The sequence below is a fragment of the Enhydra lutris genome, unplaced genomic scaffold (assembly GCF_002288905.1).
Source record: "Enhydra lutris kenyoni isolate GAN:26980312 unplaced genomic scaffold, ASM228890v2 scaffoldscaffold24, whole genome shotgun sequence".
Classification (NCBI taxonomy): Eukaryota; Metazoa; Chordata; class Mammalia; order Carnivora; family Mustelidae; genus Enhydra; species Enhydra lutris.
In genome coordinates this window covers 22,794,666-22,812,199 of record NW_019154108.1, presented here as the reverse complement: position 1 = coordinate 22,812,199, position 17,534 = coordinate 22,794,666, and the positions used below count along the sequence as shown (strand labels likewise).

Here is a 17,534-nt window from a genome sequence, read left to right as displayed (position 1 = left end):
GTTTCTATTGCATTGATTTCTGCTCTGGTCTTTATTATTTCTCCAGCTGGGTTCAGGCTTTCTTTGCTGTTCTTTCTCCAGCTCCTTTAGGTGTAGGGTTAGGTTGCATGCTTGAGACCTTTCTTGTTTTTGAGAAAGGCTTGTATCACTGTGTACTTTCCTCTCAGGACTACCTTTGCTGTGTCCCACATATTTTCAACAGCTGTGTTTTCATTATCATTTGTTTCCATGAATTTTTCAGTTCTTCTTTAATTTCCTGGTTGAACCATTCATTCTTTAGTAGGATGTTCTTCAGCCTCCATGTATTTGAGTTCTTTCCAACTTTTCTCTTGTGATTGAGTTCTAGCTTCAGAGCATTGTGGTCTGAAAATATGCAGTTAATGATTCCAATCTTTTGGTACTGGTTGAGACCTGATTGGTGATCCAGGATGTGATCTACTCTGGAGAATGATCCATGTGCATTAGAGATGAATGTGTATTCTGTTGCTTTGGGATGGAACATTCTGAATATATCTGTGATGTCCATCTGGTCCAGCGTGTCATTTAAGACCTTTATTTCCTTGTTGAGCTTTTGCTTGGATGATCTGTCCATTCAATGAGGGGGGTGTAAAAGTCCCCTACTATTATAGTATTATTTTCTATGTGTTTCTTTGATTTTGTTTTTGATTTGTCTTTGATTAATTGGTTTATATAGTTGGCTGCTCCCATGTTAGGGGCCTAGATATTTAAAACTGTTAGATCTTCTTGTTGGACAGACCTTTTGAGTATGATATAGTGTTCTTCCTCTTCTATTATTATAGTCTTTGGCTTAAAATCTAATTTATCTGATATAAGGACTGCCACCCCCGCTTTCTTTTGATGTCCATTAGCATGGTAAATTGTTTTCCACCCCCTCACTTTATTTATTTTTTTAAAGATTTTATTTATTTATTTGACAGACAGAGATCACAGGTAGGCAGGAGGCAGGCAGAGAGAGAGAGAGAAAGGAGGAAGCAGACTCCCTGCTGAGCAGAGAGCCTGATGTGGGGCTCAATCCTAGGACGCTGGGATCATGACCTGAGCTGAAGGCAGAGGCTTTAACCCACTGAGACACTCAGGCACTCCCACCCCCTCACTTTAAATCTGGAGGTGTCTTTGGGTGTAAAATGAGTTTCTTGTAGACAGCATATTGATGGGTTTTGCTTTTTTATTGATTCTGATACTCTGTGTCTTTTGACTGGGGCATTTAGCCCATTTACATTCAGGGTAACTATTGAAAAATATGAATTTAGTGCCATTGTATTGCCTGTAAGTTGAGGTTGCTGTATATTGTCTCTGTTCCTTTCTGGTCAACTACTCTTAGGCTCTCTTTGCTTAACCCCTTTCAATATTTTCTGGAGGGCTGGTTTGGTGTTTGCAAGTTTTTTTAGTTTTTGTTTTTCCTGGAAGCTTTTTATCTCTCCTTCTGTTTTCAATGACAACCTTCTGGATATAGTATTTTTGGTTGCATATTTTTCTTGTTTACTGCTCTGAATATATCATGTCAGTCCTTTCTGGCCTGCCAGGTCTCTGTGGATAGGTCTGCTGTGAATCTAATATTTCTACCATTGTAGGTTATAGACCTCTTGTTCCAAGCTGCTTTCAGGAATTTCTCTTTGTCACTGAGACTTGTAAGTTTTACTATTAGATGACGGCATGTGAACCTATTTTTATTGACTTTGAGGGGGCTTCTCTGTGCTTCCTGGATCTTGATGCTTGTTCCTTTTGCCAAATTAGGGAAATTCTCTGCTGTAATTTGCTCCAATATACCTTCTGCCCCTCTCTGTCTTTCTTCTTCTTCTGGGATCCCAATTTTTCTAATACTGTTTTGTTTTATAGTATCACTTATCTCTTGAATTCTCCCCTCGTGGTCCAATAGTTGTTTGTCTCTCTTTTGCTCGGTTTCTTTATTCTCTGTCATTTGGTCTTCTATATGACTAATTCTGTCTTCTGCCTCATTTATCCTAGTAGTAAGAGCCTCCATTTTTTTATTGTACCTCATTAATAGCTTTTTGGATTTTAGCTTGGTTAGATTTTAGTTCTTTTATTTCTCCAGAAAGGGATTTTATTTCTCCAGACAGTGTTTCTCTAATATCTTCTATGCCTTTTACGAGCCCAGCTAGCACCCTGAGAATTGTCATTCTGAACTCTAGATCTGACATATTACCAATGTCCGTATTGTTTAGGTCCCTACGCTTCAGTACTGTCTCTTGTTCTTATTTTTGTGGTGAGTTTTTCTGCCTTGTCATTTTATCCAGATAAGAATATATGAATGAGAGAAAAAAAAAATACTAAAAGGGTGGCAAAGACCCCAGAAAAATGTATGTTAACCAACTCAGAAGAGACCTCAAATCGGAGGAGAAGAAAGGGGGTTAAAAAAATATATATGTATGTGTGTGTGTGTATTATTTGACTGGTGAATAGAACAGAGCCACCCACTTGATTTTGGGTGTATTTTGGTCTCTTAGAAGAAACTACCTCCCAAAATTTTAAAGAAAGAAAAACATAGATATACAAAAATAAGGGTAAACAGATGAAGGCATGAACTATGACTGTAAAGATGAAAATTAAAAAAAAATTCTAAAAAAGGAATTGGTAAGATAAATTGATTGGAAAAAGAAAGAAAGAATAAAAAAGTGGAGAGAATGTGCTCAGGCTGGAGACTAGAACAAAGCCCTGTGCTAGATTTAAGGTATATTTTGATCTATTAGAAGAAATTGTATCCCAAAATTTTTTAGGAAAAAAAAAACCCTATATGCATACAAAAAATAAGGTTAAATACAATGAATATATGATTATTCATATATTATATATCATGATATATCATATAATATATTATTCATAATATATGAATAATATATTATATGATATATCATGATATATCATATAACATATGATATATAAAAAATAAGGTTAAATGCAATGAATAATTTATATATGAATATAAATATAATGCTATAATAGTGAAGGTTTAAAAAGATTTTTTCAAGAAAGTTATTGTTCAGGGGCGCCTGGGTGGCTCAGTGGGTTAAAGCCTCTGTCTTCAGCTCAGGTCATGGTCCCAGGATCCTGGGATCAAGCCCTGCATCGGATTATCTGTTCAGCAGGGAGCCTGCTTTCCCCTCTCTGCCTGCCTCTCTGCCTGCTTGTGATCTCTCTTTCTGTCAAATAAATGAATAAAATCTTTAAAAAAAAAAAAGAAAGTTATTGTTCAGATAAACTAGTTAAAAAATGTTACAAAAGGAAAGAGGTAAAGTTAAAAAATATAAAATAAGAAAAAAAATTAAATTAAAAAAAATTTAATTTAACTTTGCAAGGCTAACGGATCATGGGAAGAAAGCCATGAATTCCATGCATTGTTTTCCCCTAGCTCTGAAGTTCCACTGTTCTCCTTGATGGGTGATCTTGGTCTTGGCTGGATGTTCTTGCTAATCTTCTGGGGGAGGGGCCTGTTGCAATGAGTCTCAGATGTTTTTGCCTAAGGCGGAATTGCATCACCCTTGCCAGGGACCAGGCTAAGTAATCTGCTTGGGTTCATTCTTGGAGCTTTTGTTCCTTGAACGCTTTCTGTAGAGCTCTGGAGGATGGGAATGAAAATGGTGGCCTCCCAGTCTCCTTCCCAAAGGAGCCAAGAGCTAAAAGCCCCACTCCTCAGTGTGCCCTCAGGGGAAAGTGGTCAGTCCCTTCTGTCTCCCTGGTCTCCGGCCGCCCTCCATGCTCACATGGCCTGTGACCGAGCATTTCTGTCTCTGGCTCACAGCCCCATTTGGAGTCTCCAAACCCAGCAGATTCCTGGTGCACTGCTTCTCCAGAAGAGAAAGGTGAGTCTCCCTGGATCTGCCACTCATGGGGTCCCTGCTTGAAGAGCAGTAGCCTGACTGTGTCGCATATCGTGATTTAAGGCAACCCTGAGCTGAGAGTTCACTCCTCAGTTCTGTCTCTGTAGTTGGCTTCCTCACTCTGATACCTTCAAACTCTGCCATAGTCAGACACCCCTGCAGGACCTGAGACCACACTGTCCCTGTGAGGGATCCACCCCCGTTTAGCTACTAGAGTGATGTCCCTCAGTGAAGCAGACTTCTAGAAGTTCTGATTTTGTGCTCCGTTGCTCCACCACTTGCCGGGAGCCAGCCCCTCCCCCTGGGGTCTATCTTCGTGTCCCTTCAGATTCACTTCTGTGCACGTCCTGCCTTTCAGAAAGTGGTCAATTTTCTGTTTCTAGAATTGCTGCTCTTCTTCTCTTCGACCTCCTGTTGGGTTTGTAGGTGTTTGGAATGGTTTGATAACTATTTAGCTGAACTCCTGTGACCTGATGTCATCTCAGTCTGCTACTCCTCTGTCATCTTACCTCCAACCTTGTGGCATTACTTTTAAAAATAGTTGTCTTAGTTTTATGATTTATGTATAAATACTTGACTTTAGATAGTATAAATATTCTTTTTAGTATGACTTTAATTTTTAAATTAATTTTTAATTTTTAATTTCAGTTTTTAATTTTTTAAATTAGTTAGAAAGATAGGAGGATTCCTAATAAGAAAAATGCAGTTTTTGATAATACTTAGCAATGTCACAAATATCGTGCATTTTAAGGAATAATTTTATACCTTCCTAATTTGAATCAGAACAATTAACAATTTATTAACAGTTACTATAATTATAGGTATAATTATAGGTAGTTACATATTGCATAAATATTCAGGACACCTAGAATATGACTATGTGGCCTTGAACACGTTTCTTCATTTTGTTTTGTGTTTCAGTTTGATTTCTTCACTTATAAAGTATCGATTAAGATTTTTAAATGTTCCTCTAACTAAAATACTTTAGAAGTGTTTCTCTTTAGAGTTCTAGATTCCCAGTTACGTTAAACAAAAATACCAATTTTTATTTAAGTGTGCAATTTAAAAATTGTATCATGAGTTTTTTTCTAATGTGAGACACTGGTTTGTTTTGAAAGTCTAAAAAAAATAACATTAGATTTTGTAAATGTCAGTGATAAAAATCTGATTCAGTATAGGCAAACTGACTGCACAAATAAATTTTAGGACATGACTATTGCTGCTCAACACCTTAATATTTCTCAGAGTCCTGTATGGATTTAGAGAGTATATAAAATCTAATATATAACAGTTTTCAAAGAAGAGAATTTATCAGAAGCTCCTCTGTATATGTAATACCTTGCCTCTCCCCCATTATTGTGTGACACATGTGAAATTTACTTTGGCAATGATTAATTATATATTCTTATTAAATTCTTTCATCTTTTTTAATAGAAAGAGAATGTGAGATTCCTCTAATAGAAAAATACTTAATTGTTGAGCCCAGAAAAGACAAATATAAAGTTGGAGACAGTTGAAATTCTCCTGCAGACAAAGATTCACAAGAGTTGGACCAGATTCGGTTCAGTGTTACCACTTTGGATGGTCCCCTAATTTTCCAACATCTAAAGGTGAATATTTATCCTACAATTGCTGAAATAAGAACTAGAAATTAATTTCCAATTGTTTATTGAAATATGTAGTAGAAGTATCCATAGATACTTATAGGGTGTCTGACACTGAAGGGACTTTGTTACTTTTCTTTTTGCCTACAATTCTGCTATTAGCATTGGCCTTTTTTTTTTCCCCAGTATTGGACTTTTTTAATAGCATTGGCCTTAACTCATTTCATTGATTGTGTCTAAACAATCATAAGCAACTTTTGGTCAGGTCCATCACATGTATGGCTTAATCAAAGCTAAAATATGTTGATCAAGTGCTTGTCCCTTGTCTCAAATTATGGTACTTAAATATTTTTTTGATAATATGTTGCATGCAATATGATTAATATACTTGTACAGCCATATTTACTAATTGGTTTGGATACATCTTTAGAATATTTAGATCATTGAACATACTTTTTGCTACTCTTTCCTATTTGTCTGAACTATACTTTCGAAACTAAATTCAGGGCTTTACCGAGGTTTGTAATCTACCCTTGAAATTTCTTATGTTTATACGATTGTAAAGTAATCGGAAAATATTTTCTGTGTCTTTGGTTTTTTTATGTGTCATATCTAAGACATTTTGCTAATCTTTGCTCACAAAGATTTTCTCCTGTTTTCTAAAGGTTTTGTTTTTATATTTAGATCTATGTTCTACTTTTAGTTAATTTTTGTGTATGAGATATGATAGAATCAAAACTCTGATTGTATTTGTGTATGGGTATCCAATTGTTCTTCTATATCAATATGTAGGAAAAATGATCATTTTCCCCAGAATTGCCCTTTGCAGCTATGTCAAAAATCATTTGTCCATATAGATGTGAGTCTATTTCTGAACTCTATTCTGTTTTTTACCATCTGTCTTTATGCCCAAACCACAGCTTCTTAATTACTGTTTTGTAATAAGTATTGAAAGCACATAATGTTAGTCCTTTAAACTTTTCTTCTTTTTAATTTTTTAAGCCATTCTAAGTTCTCTGCATTTACATGTGAATATTAGACTCAGTTTCTCAATCTCTTCAAAAACACCTGCAGTGATTTTGATTGGGATAATATTGGATTTATAGATCATTGGGGAAAATTGATATCTTAGTAATATTAAATCTTCTGAACTATCTTTCTTTTCTTTGAGCCTTTAGATTATCTCTGTAATGTTTTCTTATTTTCAGTTTATCAGTTTTACATGTCTTTAGCCAGATTTATGCCTATATATATATTGAATGTGTTTTCAAGGCTTGAATGTACTTCTAATATGCTAGTTCAATATTAGTAATAGAACTGGGAAATGAATCTGTTGTAAATACCATTTTTTAATTGCTTAAGAATGCTATAATAAATTTAGTCACAAATAATAAATTGATTAAAGAAAAATATCTCTGTTTTAGTGGATCTTTAAATATAAAATAGACACTGTCACCATTATTTACACAGTATTTCTACTGTAGAGCTAGTAAAATTGTGTGGCGCACCTCCTCAACTCCCCAATGGGAAGGCTAAAGAAGCAAACAAAGAAAATTATGAACACAATGAATTGGTGGAATATGTTTGCAACCTGAATTTTTGATGAAGGGTCCCAATAAAATTCAATGTGTTGATGGAAAATGGACAACATTACCTATATGTGTTGGTAATGTATAAAAATCATGAATATTCAAACTTGATTAAATCAATATTTTGTGTTTGTATTCATATAACCACATGAATTATATTTTAAAGATAAACATATTTTTGCGAAATTTTTACAGAGGGCAGTACATGTGGAGCTATACCTGGGCTTGATTATGGCTATGTTGTTGAATTTTCTTCCCCTCCCTTTCACCATGGAGCTTCAGTGGAGTTCAATTGCAGAGAAACATTTACATTGATTGGACATAGATCAATTACACATGTTAGAAGAATGTGGACCCAACTTCCTCAGTGTGTTGGTGAGAATAGCATTTTTTAAGAAATTTAAAAATATTAAAAATTTAAAAATATATATTTATTTGAGAGAGAGTGAGCAAGAACATAAGTGGGGTAGAGGGGCAGGAGGATAGAAAGTAGCAGACTCCCCACTGAGGAGGGAGCCCAATGCAGGGGTCCATGACCTGAGTGGAAGGCAGATGCTTAACTGACTGAGCCACTCAGGTGCCCTGAATAGCCTTTCTAGATATATATAGATATAACAATATTTTTGAAATTCAGAGATTATTTGTGAAAATGTCAGGTCTTAAGTTATAATGAATTAAAACATTTGTTTATAGTTCAATATCTACAGAGGAAAAATATTAATTAGTAATTGAACTTATGAATCTTTCTGTCCCTGATGTTAACATTTGTTTATAAATGTGAAACTAAATTTTACTTGCAGGAATATATATGATTAAAACACGAGCACCAATTACCAGGAAAATGTAACTATCTTTATATAAATACCATTTTTGCTTTTATATAGCTCTCTTTCTTTCAGGCCCTGGGAAACTGAAATGAAGTTGAGAAAATACCCATTTGCTCCACTCCCATCAGAATCTTGGCTCTCTCAAAGCTTCTAACAATGATGATTGCTCAGCCTATTTCAAATGCAGCACAAAGAAGGGCATGAGCTGGAGGGTAGGAGGGTGGGTGGCAGGCTCTCTCAGTCAGGAGCATAACTCAGTCAAGGGAGGTAGTCGAAGATGGGCCAGGAAAAAAATTCTGATTGTGTAAGTATGAATCATCCCATCCTTGAAGGCCTAACTTGGAGAATCTTGGGGGCTCTCTTTCACTTTTCCCTTTGATTGAATTCTTTCCAAGAGTTTTCCTGGGTTCTGTATTCGAAGAGAGCCCTGGATGTCCAGTCTCACTTCTTCATCTGATTTCTAGGCATTTACAAATCCCAGTAGAAGCTGTAGTTTAGACTCAATCTCCCCATGAGAGCAGGGATTCATACTTGTTTTGTCCACTGATGTATTCTCACAAAACTCAGAAAACTGGCTGACACAGAGGAGACATTTGATAGGAGTTTGTTAACTAGATCAACACATTTTGTTGCTTGTTAGCGTAATTTTGCTCAACACATTCCTGTCAAAGGTATTGTCAGTCTCCCCAAGCCCAAACCTCATTCATGTGCTCTTCTATCCCCACAAATGATCTCACCTCATTTCTTTCCTATAAGGGAAAAACCCAAGGTAGTATCAGGCATGAAAACTCTCAGCATTTCATCATAACTTACACCAAAACATCACCTTCAATGATTGCTCTCCCTTGTCTCAGAGTTTGCCTTCTTAACATTAATCTTCTACCTATGTTGAATGCAATAGAACTTTCTTGGCTATCTTAGGTTTTGCTCCTGTTTTCCCCTCTTTTTTTTTTTTTTTTTTTAAGATTTTATTTATTTGACAGAGAGAGATCACAAGTAGGCAGAGAGGCAAGCAGAGAGAGAGAGAGGAGGAAGCAGGCTCCCCGCCGAGCAGAGAGTCCAATGCGGGACTGGATCCCAGGACCCTGAGATCATGACCTGAGCTGAAGGCAGAGGCTTAACCCACTGAGCCACCAGGCATCTCCTGTTTTCCCCTCTTAATGTTTACTTTGTACCTCCATTCTTCCTTTCACTCTTCTCCATATGTTTATTTTCTCCTAATAAAGAAATTCTTTCAAAAATTGGACATGATGACCACCAATACCACTCCTCTTGATTATAGATCTTCCTTCACTCACCCTGCCTTGAAGAATACTTTGTCTTATCTTGTTCGACACCCTGGACCCATTCTAAAAATAGGACTAAGCTTGAGCCTCTAGTTTGTTTTGAATTAGCCTCCCTGCCTCTTTTTTTAGGTTGCATTATAAAATCTTTACTTTTCTTTGGTCAATTACTTGACTTTCATCTTTGCCTGACTCTGCATTTAAACTATTAACAAATACTTGAAAGACCTACAAAGAGATTTTATCAACTTCAAAAAGGAATACCACTTTTGTTGAGTTATTGAAATATATAGCTATATAAAAAGTTTCTGTAGTCCATACTTAACATATTGAAGTAAAGCAAAAATGTATTATTATGGCATTATAATATTGCTGGATTATAGATCAGGTGTAAAAAAAATGCTTCTCAAAGATTCTAAAAGTATATACAGAAGACACTTCATGCCTTTAAACAACCAATTTCTTTTTTTAGGTGGATCTTAATTGATATATTTATTTATAATTTATAATTATAATCTATAATATAAATTGACATGGGGCATTATGTTAGTTTTACGTATACAAGGTAATGATTTGGTATTTGTATACATTGTGAAATGATCACAATAGGCCTAGTTAAGATCCATTACCATACATAGTTACAGAAATTATTTTTTCTTGTGACAAGATCTTTAAAGATCTACTTTATTTTTTGAAAGAGAGAGAGAAAGAAAGCCTGTGTGAGAGCAGGGGTCGGGGAGGGGTAGTGGGAGAGGGAGAGAAAGAATCTTGAGCAGGCTCTATGGAACCTGAGGTGGGGCTAGATCTCATGTCCCTGAGATCATGTCCTGAGCAGAAATCAAGAGTCAAAGCCTTAACTGAGCCACTAAGGCACCCCTCAAAATCTATTTTCTTAGTAACTTAAAAATATACAGCACAGTATTGTTAACTGTAGTCACTATGCCGTACATTACATCCCCATGACTTATTTATTTTATAACTGCAAGTTTGTATCTTGACTTCCTTCACCCATTTCACTCACCCCCACCTTTGGTAAGAACCAATTTGTTCTTCTAGAACAAAAAACTTTTTTTTTAGATTGCACATATAAATAAATGAGCTGGTATTTATCTGAGTTATTTTTCTTATCATAATGCCTTAAGGTCCATCCATGTTGTCACAAATGAAAAGATTTTATTGACTGAATAATGTTTTCTTGTATTTATATGCCACCTCTTCTTTATCCATTCATGAGTTGATGGACATTAAGTTTGCTTCCCAATCTTGGCTATTGTAAATAATGCTACAGTAAATAGGGGGTGCACGTCTTTTCACATTAGTGTTTTCATTTTTTTCAGATAAATACTTAGAAGTGGAATTGCTAGACCATACGATAGTTCTATTTTTACTTTTTTGGGGAACCTCCATACTGTTTTTCAAAGTGGCTATGCCAGTTTACATTCCCACCAACAGGACAGAAGGGATCTGTTTTCTTTTTTTAATTTTTTTTTTTTAAAGATTTTATTTATTTATTTGTCAGAGAGAGAGAGGGAGAGAGAGCGAGCACAGGCAGACAGAATGGCAGGCAGAGGCAGAGGGAGAAGCAGGCTCCCTGACGAGAAAGGAGCCCGATGTGGGACTCGATCCCAGGACGCTGGGATCATGACCTGAGCCGAAGGCAGCTGCTTAACCAACTGAGCCACCCAGGCGTCCCTCTTTTTTTAATTTTTATTTATTTGACAGAGATCACAAGTAGGCAGAGCAGCAGGCAGAGAGTGGGGCGGGGAAGCAGGCTCCCTGCTGAGCAGAGAGCCCAATACGGGGCTATATCCCAGGACCCTGGGATCAAGACCTGAGCCGAAGGCAGAGGCTTAACCCTCTGAGCCACCCAGGTGCATCCTCATGAACACTTATTATTTCTTGTCTTTTGATAATAGCCACATCTTTCATTTCCTGACCTGTTAATTTTAGCCATTCTGACTGGTGTGAGGTGGTATCTCACTGTGGTTTTGATTTGGGTTTCCCTAGTGCCGAGTGATGTGGAGCACTTTCTTCATGTGTCTGTTGGCCATTTGGATGTCTTCTTTGGAGAAGTGTCTGCTCATGTCTTCTGCTCATTTCTTGATTGGATAATTTGTTCTTTGGGTGTTGAGTTTGATAAGTTCTTTATAGATTTTGGATACTAGCCCTTTATCTTATATGTCACTTGCAAATATCCTCTTCTAATCTGTTGGTTGTCTTTTGATTTTGTTGACTATTTCTTTGGCTGTGCAAAAGCTTTTTATCCCAATGAAGTCCCAATAGTTCATTTTTGCCTTTGTTTCTCTTGCTTTTGGAGGTATGTCTAGCAAGAAGTTGCTGTGGCCATGGTCACAAAGAGGTTGCTGCCTTTGTTTTCCTCGAGGATTTTGATGGATTCCTGTCTCACATTGAAGTCTTTCATCCATTTTGAGTCTATATTTGTGTGTGGTGTAAGGAAATGGTCCAGTTTCGTTCTTTTGCGTGTGGATGTCCAGTTTTCCCAGCACCATTTGTTAAAGAGACTGTATCTGTTCCATTGGATATTCTTTCCTCCTTTGTTGAAGATTAGTTGACCATAGAGTTGAGGGTCTATTTCTGGGCTCTCTATTCTGTTCCATTGATCTATGTGTCTGTTTTTGTGCCAGTACCATATTGTTTTGATGATTACAGCTTTGTAATAGAGTTTGAAGTCCAGGGTTGTATGTCTTCAGCTTTGGCTTTCTTTTCAACATTCCTTTGACTATTCCAGGACTTTTCTGGTTCTATACAAATTTTAGGATTATTTGTTCCAGATATCTATAGCCATTTTTTACATAGTAGTTGTTTTGATTTTTATAATTAGTCTTTTCAAGGGAATATTTTAATTTTACAGCAACAAATGAACTTAAGAAATGTAAATTATCACATGAGGAGGTTGAATTTGATCATAACACCAACATAAGTTACAAATGTAAAGGAAGTTCAGAGCACAAGCACTCAATCTGCATAAATGGAAGATGGGATCCTGAAATAGCCTGCACAAGTAAGCTCTTATTTATAAAATTTTCAAGAATTTATTTGATTTCTAATTTGTAAAATAATGATCTTTGTATCTTAAAAAATTAGCTATTTATTATTCAAAAATTTTCAAGCTGGAAGGTAATTTAAAAAATAACCAAAACACTGCTTCTAAATACTGATTGTATCATGTGTATTAGTCAGCTATATAACAAACCACCCAGAAACTTGGCTTTAAATTAACATCTAGCAGTAGGTGTACTCATTAATATTAGAATATCATTGCTTTTAACACCTTTTATTATACACAAATGTACCTATGCCTATAATTAGTATGTATCCATGTATCTATCTATATATCCATTTATGTATCTATCCGTGTATGTATGTATGGATGTATTATCTCTCTAGTCATCTGTTTATTTATGTGTTTATCAGTCTTGCAACTTCTGCATCCTATTAACACCACCAATTCCAACTGAATAGTACAGGCTTTATTCTAGTTTTCTACTCTTCATGTTTTGTATCTCTTGTCTCTATCTGTAAGGCACCTTATCTCACTATTTTCAATATTTTAACCAATTTTTTCAAGCCTAGAATACAAAGAAAGTAGTGTCATACCCACTACAAAAACCCTATCTACTCTCTACAGTTCAAGCTATTTTTAGTTCTTTTTAAAAAAGAAATAAGAAATATTTGCACGCAGTGAAACACAGATGCTCTACATTAACTTCTAGAAGTTTTAGAGTTTTAGCATTTATATTTAGGTATATTGTCCATCTTATATTATTACTTTTTGAGCTTCGTGTAACATAAGGGTTGATTTAAAAAAATATATAGATGCCCGTTGTCTAGCAATATGTGTGGAGAAGGCTTTGAAATGAAAATCAGTTAGCTATGTAAATATTGATCTATTTCTAGACTTTCTTTCAGCCCATGTATGTGTTTATCTATCCTTATTCCTGCCACATTGTTTTGGTAACTACAGCTTTGTAATAAGTCTTGAAGTCTAATTTGTGTTCTCCAATTATGTTCTTGCTATTCAAAATTGTTTTACTTATTCTGGTCTTTTCATTTCCATAAAATTTTCAAGGAAAACTTATGAGTTCATATAAGATATCTGCTTATATAATGAAATGGGTAGTTAATAACAGAAATAACAGAATATATAACAGAAGTAACAGAAAATACATAAAATGACAAGATAACAGTACACATTGAAATCTATGGGACACAGAAAAGGCGAAAATATCTATAGCTTTAAACCATGCATTATAAAACAAGGAACAAAATAAAAGCATTAGGAATTATCATTTAGAATTTAGGAAAAAAATGCACCTAAAGAACTTGGAAGGAATGAATAATTAAAGCATAAACTGTTATAATGAGAAGCTAAAAAAAGCATAAACATCTGGTTTACAGAATCATAACTTAGCTTTTAGGGAACTCTGGTAAATACATCAACCTCTGGCAAGACTTATCAAGAGGAAGTACAAGTTTAGATTATTAGACAAAAAAATGGTTAAACATCAGACATAGAAGAGAATACATTGAAAAAAATATGTCAAGATAATTAAAATAAATACAAGAAAAAATATTTTTTAAAAGATTTTGTTGGTGAAAGAGAGAGAAAATGCACACAAGAGTGGGGAGAGGGGCAGAGAGAAAGAGGGAGAGGCAGCCTCCCAGCTGAGCAGGGAACCTGATATGGGGCTTGATCCTAAAACCCTGGGATTGTGACCTGAGGCAAAGGCAGATGCTTAACTGACTGAACCACCCAGGTATTCCAAAAAGAAAAATGTTTTTTTAAAAGATTTTATTTATTTACTTGACAGAGATCACACGTAGGCAGAGAGGCAGGCAGAGAGAGAGAAAGGGAAGCAGGCCCCCTGCTGAGTAGAGAGCCTGACTCCGGGCTTGATCCCAGGACCTGGGATCATGACCTGAGCTGAAGGCAGAGGCCTTAACCCACTGAGCCACCCAGGCATCCCCCAAAAAGAAGTATTTTTGATGAAATATACAATACTCATAACAACTTGGAAAATTTGACATTAGTAGCATGAATGAAGTCTACTCAGTCAAATAGTTCCCTGAACTGAATATAAAATGTAGACAACTGAAAGGATATCAACAACTTCCCAGGGTATACTCACAGAAAACTTTTAATGAAATAAAGATATGGTGTGACAGGAGAAAGCAAAATCAAGAATCATAGAGAGATCCAGAAGCTTCCAGGTGTAGTCATCCAGAATCTTTCCTTAGTTGACCAGGACGTGCTTTGCCTTCAAGTTATTAACTGCCCAGACATAACCAAGGTGTCTCAGTTCTATGGGAGTTCAGACAGTTTACAGAGAGGTTTTTTATATCCCACTGGTCATGTAAATAAAGGCAGGCTGTCTAATCCATTAAATTGTTCATCAGTCTATATATCTTTAAACAGCGTGGGCAAGCTAGTTAATGGTACCTCCCGGGGAGTTTTGTGTTTTAAGCAACACACTATAAATCACTAGTGAACATATTTCATTCTTATCTTGGCCAAGAATTTGTTCATTCTTATCTTGGCCAGTAATTTGTATCAAATCAATTGATGGCTAACTCAGTGTAATTCTTCCTGTGGCTAATCACCTTCTTTTGGTAGAATATCCTGTGAAGGTTTAAGGTCTTTCTACCAGTCTTTATTCAGTGCTATACTGAGTGAGTAATTCAGCTAGAACATCCTAATGGTTAGAAATAATTGAAAGCAGTTTTATATAAACTATGCAAGAATGATCACAGAAAGGAAGAAAGTACAAAGAAAACCATGAGAATAAGTCAAAATGTGATGAACCCAAGTACTGTCCGAGCTGAAGAGTATAACGTATTTTAACCCAAAACATGCCCTTATTATGTGATCATTTTGAGTTTTTTTGAGTTCATCATTTTGAGTTTTCTGCTTAATTACCCTTTTGATATTTTTAACCTATGACTTTTAATCAAGAAATCTAATTTTAATATTTTTAGAGCTATAAACACAGTCATGCCCACCTCCACCTCAGATTCCCAATGCCCAAGATATGACAACTACAGTGAATTACCAGGATGGAGAAAAATTATCTGTTGTCTGTCAAGAAAATTATATAATTCAGGATACAGAAGAAATTGTGTGTAAAGGTGGAAGATGGCAGTCAATACCATGCTGTGTTGGTCAGTAGTGAATAATTTTTGTATAATCAAATCAATCATATTTTTGTTCCGTTCATTGTTCTTTATTGAGTCGTTTTTAATTATGGCATTTAAAAAATTAAAACTAGATCCATAGTAACACTAAACCTACCTGCTTATATAAGTTTACCTAGTCATGTTCTATTTATGTGAGCTGTAGTGCCTGTTCTGCCAGGAGGTTTTTAAAACAATTTCATGTTTTTCCTACAATCCCTCTGATTTCCTATAATATATGGCACTTGACCATAACAAATAGCATGGAGGACAAGGGGATATGGAGAGGAGAAGGGAGTTGAGGGAAATTGGAAGGGGAGGTGAACCATGAGAGACTATGGACTCTGAAAAACAACCTGAGGGTTATGAAGGGGTGGGGGGTGGGAGGTTGGGGGATCCAGGTGGTGGGTATTAAGTAGGGCACGCATTGCATGGAGCACTGGGTGTGGTGCAAAAACAATGAATACTGTTATGCTGAAAAGAAATTAAAAAAATATAAAATATAAAAAATATAAAAATATAAAAATATAAAATATATATAATATATAAAAATATATATAAAATATAAAATATAAAAAATATATATGGTACTTTTCTTAAGATGATTAATTCTCAATGCTTTTCCTTTAATTATTAATTATTAATTATTGGTTTGAGAAGCACTGAAAGTCTCTTTGATAAATATGTTGACATTTTTAGTTTCAAGTTCTTGCTCAGGTTGGCAGCTGGACACACACCAGAATGCTGGTTTTTGAAACATCTGTGCACCTTCTCTGTGATATGATCATAGCTCCTATGTAATCCTTTCTTTTTAAATAAAACTACTAAATATGGCAACTAGTACATAAAATAAATTTCAGAGTTTGTGAAACATGGAGTACTTTCTTTCTTTCTTTTTTTTTTTTTTACTTTTTTTTTTTTTTTATTTTTTAAAGGACTTCATTGTTAACCACCATATATTAGATAGTTACCAGTATGGAGTAAGAAGTCACTTAAAACTGTGCCAAAGATTTTGGGATTAATGGACCTGCATTTATAAAATGTTTAGGAGAAAAATGGTCCCATCCTCCAGAATGCATAAATAGAATGCCTTTAATTTTACCCTTAATTCAGAGCATAAGTTGTACAACTATGAAACTAATACTAGACTTTAACAAGGTATCTCTGGAAAGTTCTGGATTCTGGAAGAGAATTAATAGCCCTACTAATAAAAGGTTGGCAACATGAGCCAAATTATTTCACTTTCCTATAATCTTGTGGCACTTAAGACAACTTCTGTAACATATTCTCATACTTCTTTTTTGTGTTCCTATATCACAGCTCCTCAATCACATCATTGTTCAATATACTGTTAGTATGTCAGTTTTCTCCTTATATGTATAAATTTTCCAAGATATTTGACGTAATTAAAGATAGCAGATTTTGACAGAAGCAGAAATGAGAACTACATGTATAACACAGGTGTCCTATATGGGCAAAAAAGAATTCAAATGTAAGTAGTATGGTCTCAAGCATTACATATATCCATATTTCTCTATAGGTGTCCTATATGGGCAAAAAAGAATTCAAATGTAAGTAGTATGGTCTCAAGCATTACATATATCCATATTTCTCTAGGCTTTTTACATCCCCATTCCCCTGTTATACTTTAGATAAACATGGAACCATTTACTAAGCTCTACTCCTGAAACCAGTATTATGTTATATGGTAACTAACTAGAATTTTAAAGAAAAGCTTAAACAAAAAAATAAAAAGAACCATTCAATGTAATTAAGTCAAGACTTCTAACTTACTTTTTTCAAGTTGTAAGAAAAGTTTTGTACAGTATTCATTGGTTTAATATGTACCTATTGTTCTAGATTATAGTTTTTGGGCATTATGTGTTTTTAAAGATTTACTAACCAAGTACCTAATCTTTTTCTTTCAGAAATGTAATGTTCTAGTTTACCTGACTTTGGTGATGCCATACTCCTAGGCCCGAAGAAGGAATCATGTAGATCAGGAGAAAAAGTGACTTATAAATGCCCAGAATATTACCAATTGGATGGATCCAATATTGTACAGTGTATTAAGAGACACTGGATAGGAAGGCCAATATGCAGAGGTACTTTAATGAAATCTATTTATTAAAGTGTCTCAAGAATATAATGTAGAGATGCCTCTAGCATCATTAAAAAATGG

At 35.2% G+C, this 17,534-nt stretch overlaps 1 protein-coding gene across 1 annotated transcript in view; it reads left to right on the top strand.

Annotated features, from left to right (window-relative positions):
• LOC111150694 (complement factor H-like) overlaps positions 1–17,534 on the top strand; it is a 66,141-nt gene that overhangs the window by 37,583 nt on the left and 11,024 nt on the right. The window contains 7 exon segments of the mRNA XM_022508240.1: positions 5,292–5,366; positions 5,369–5,467; positions 6,946–7,050; positions 7,053–7,132; positions 7,248–7,425; positions 12,033–12,182; positions 15,158–15,340. Of these exon segments, the coding sequence (XP_022363948.1) occupies positions 5,292–5,366; positions 5,369–5,467; positions 6,946–7,050; positions 7,053–7,132; positions 7,248–7,425; positions 12,033–12,182; positions 15,158–15,340 (870 nt within the window).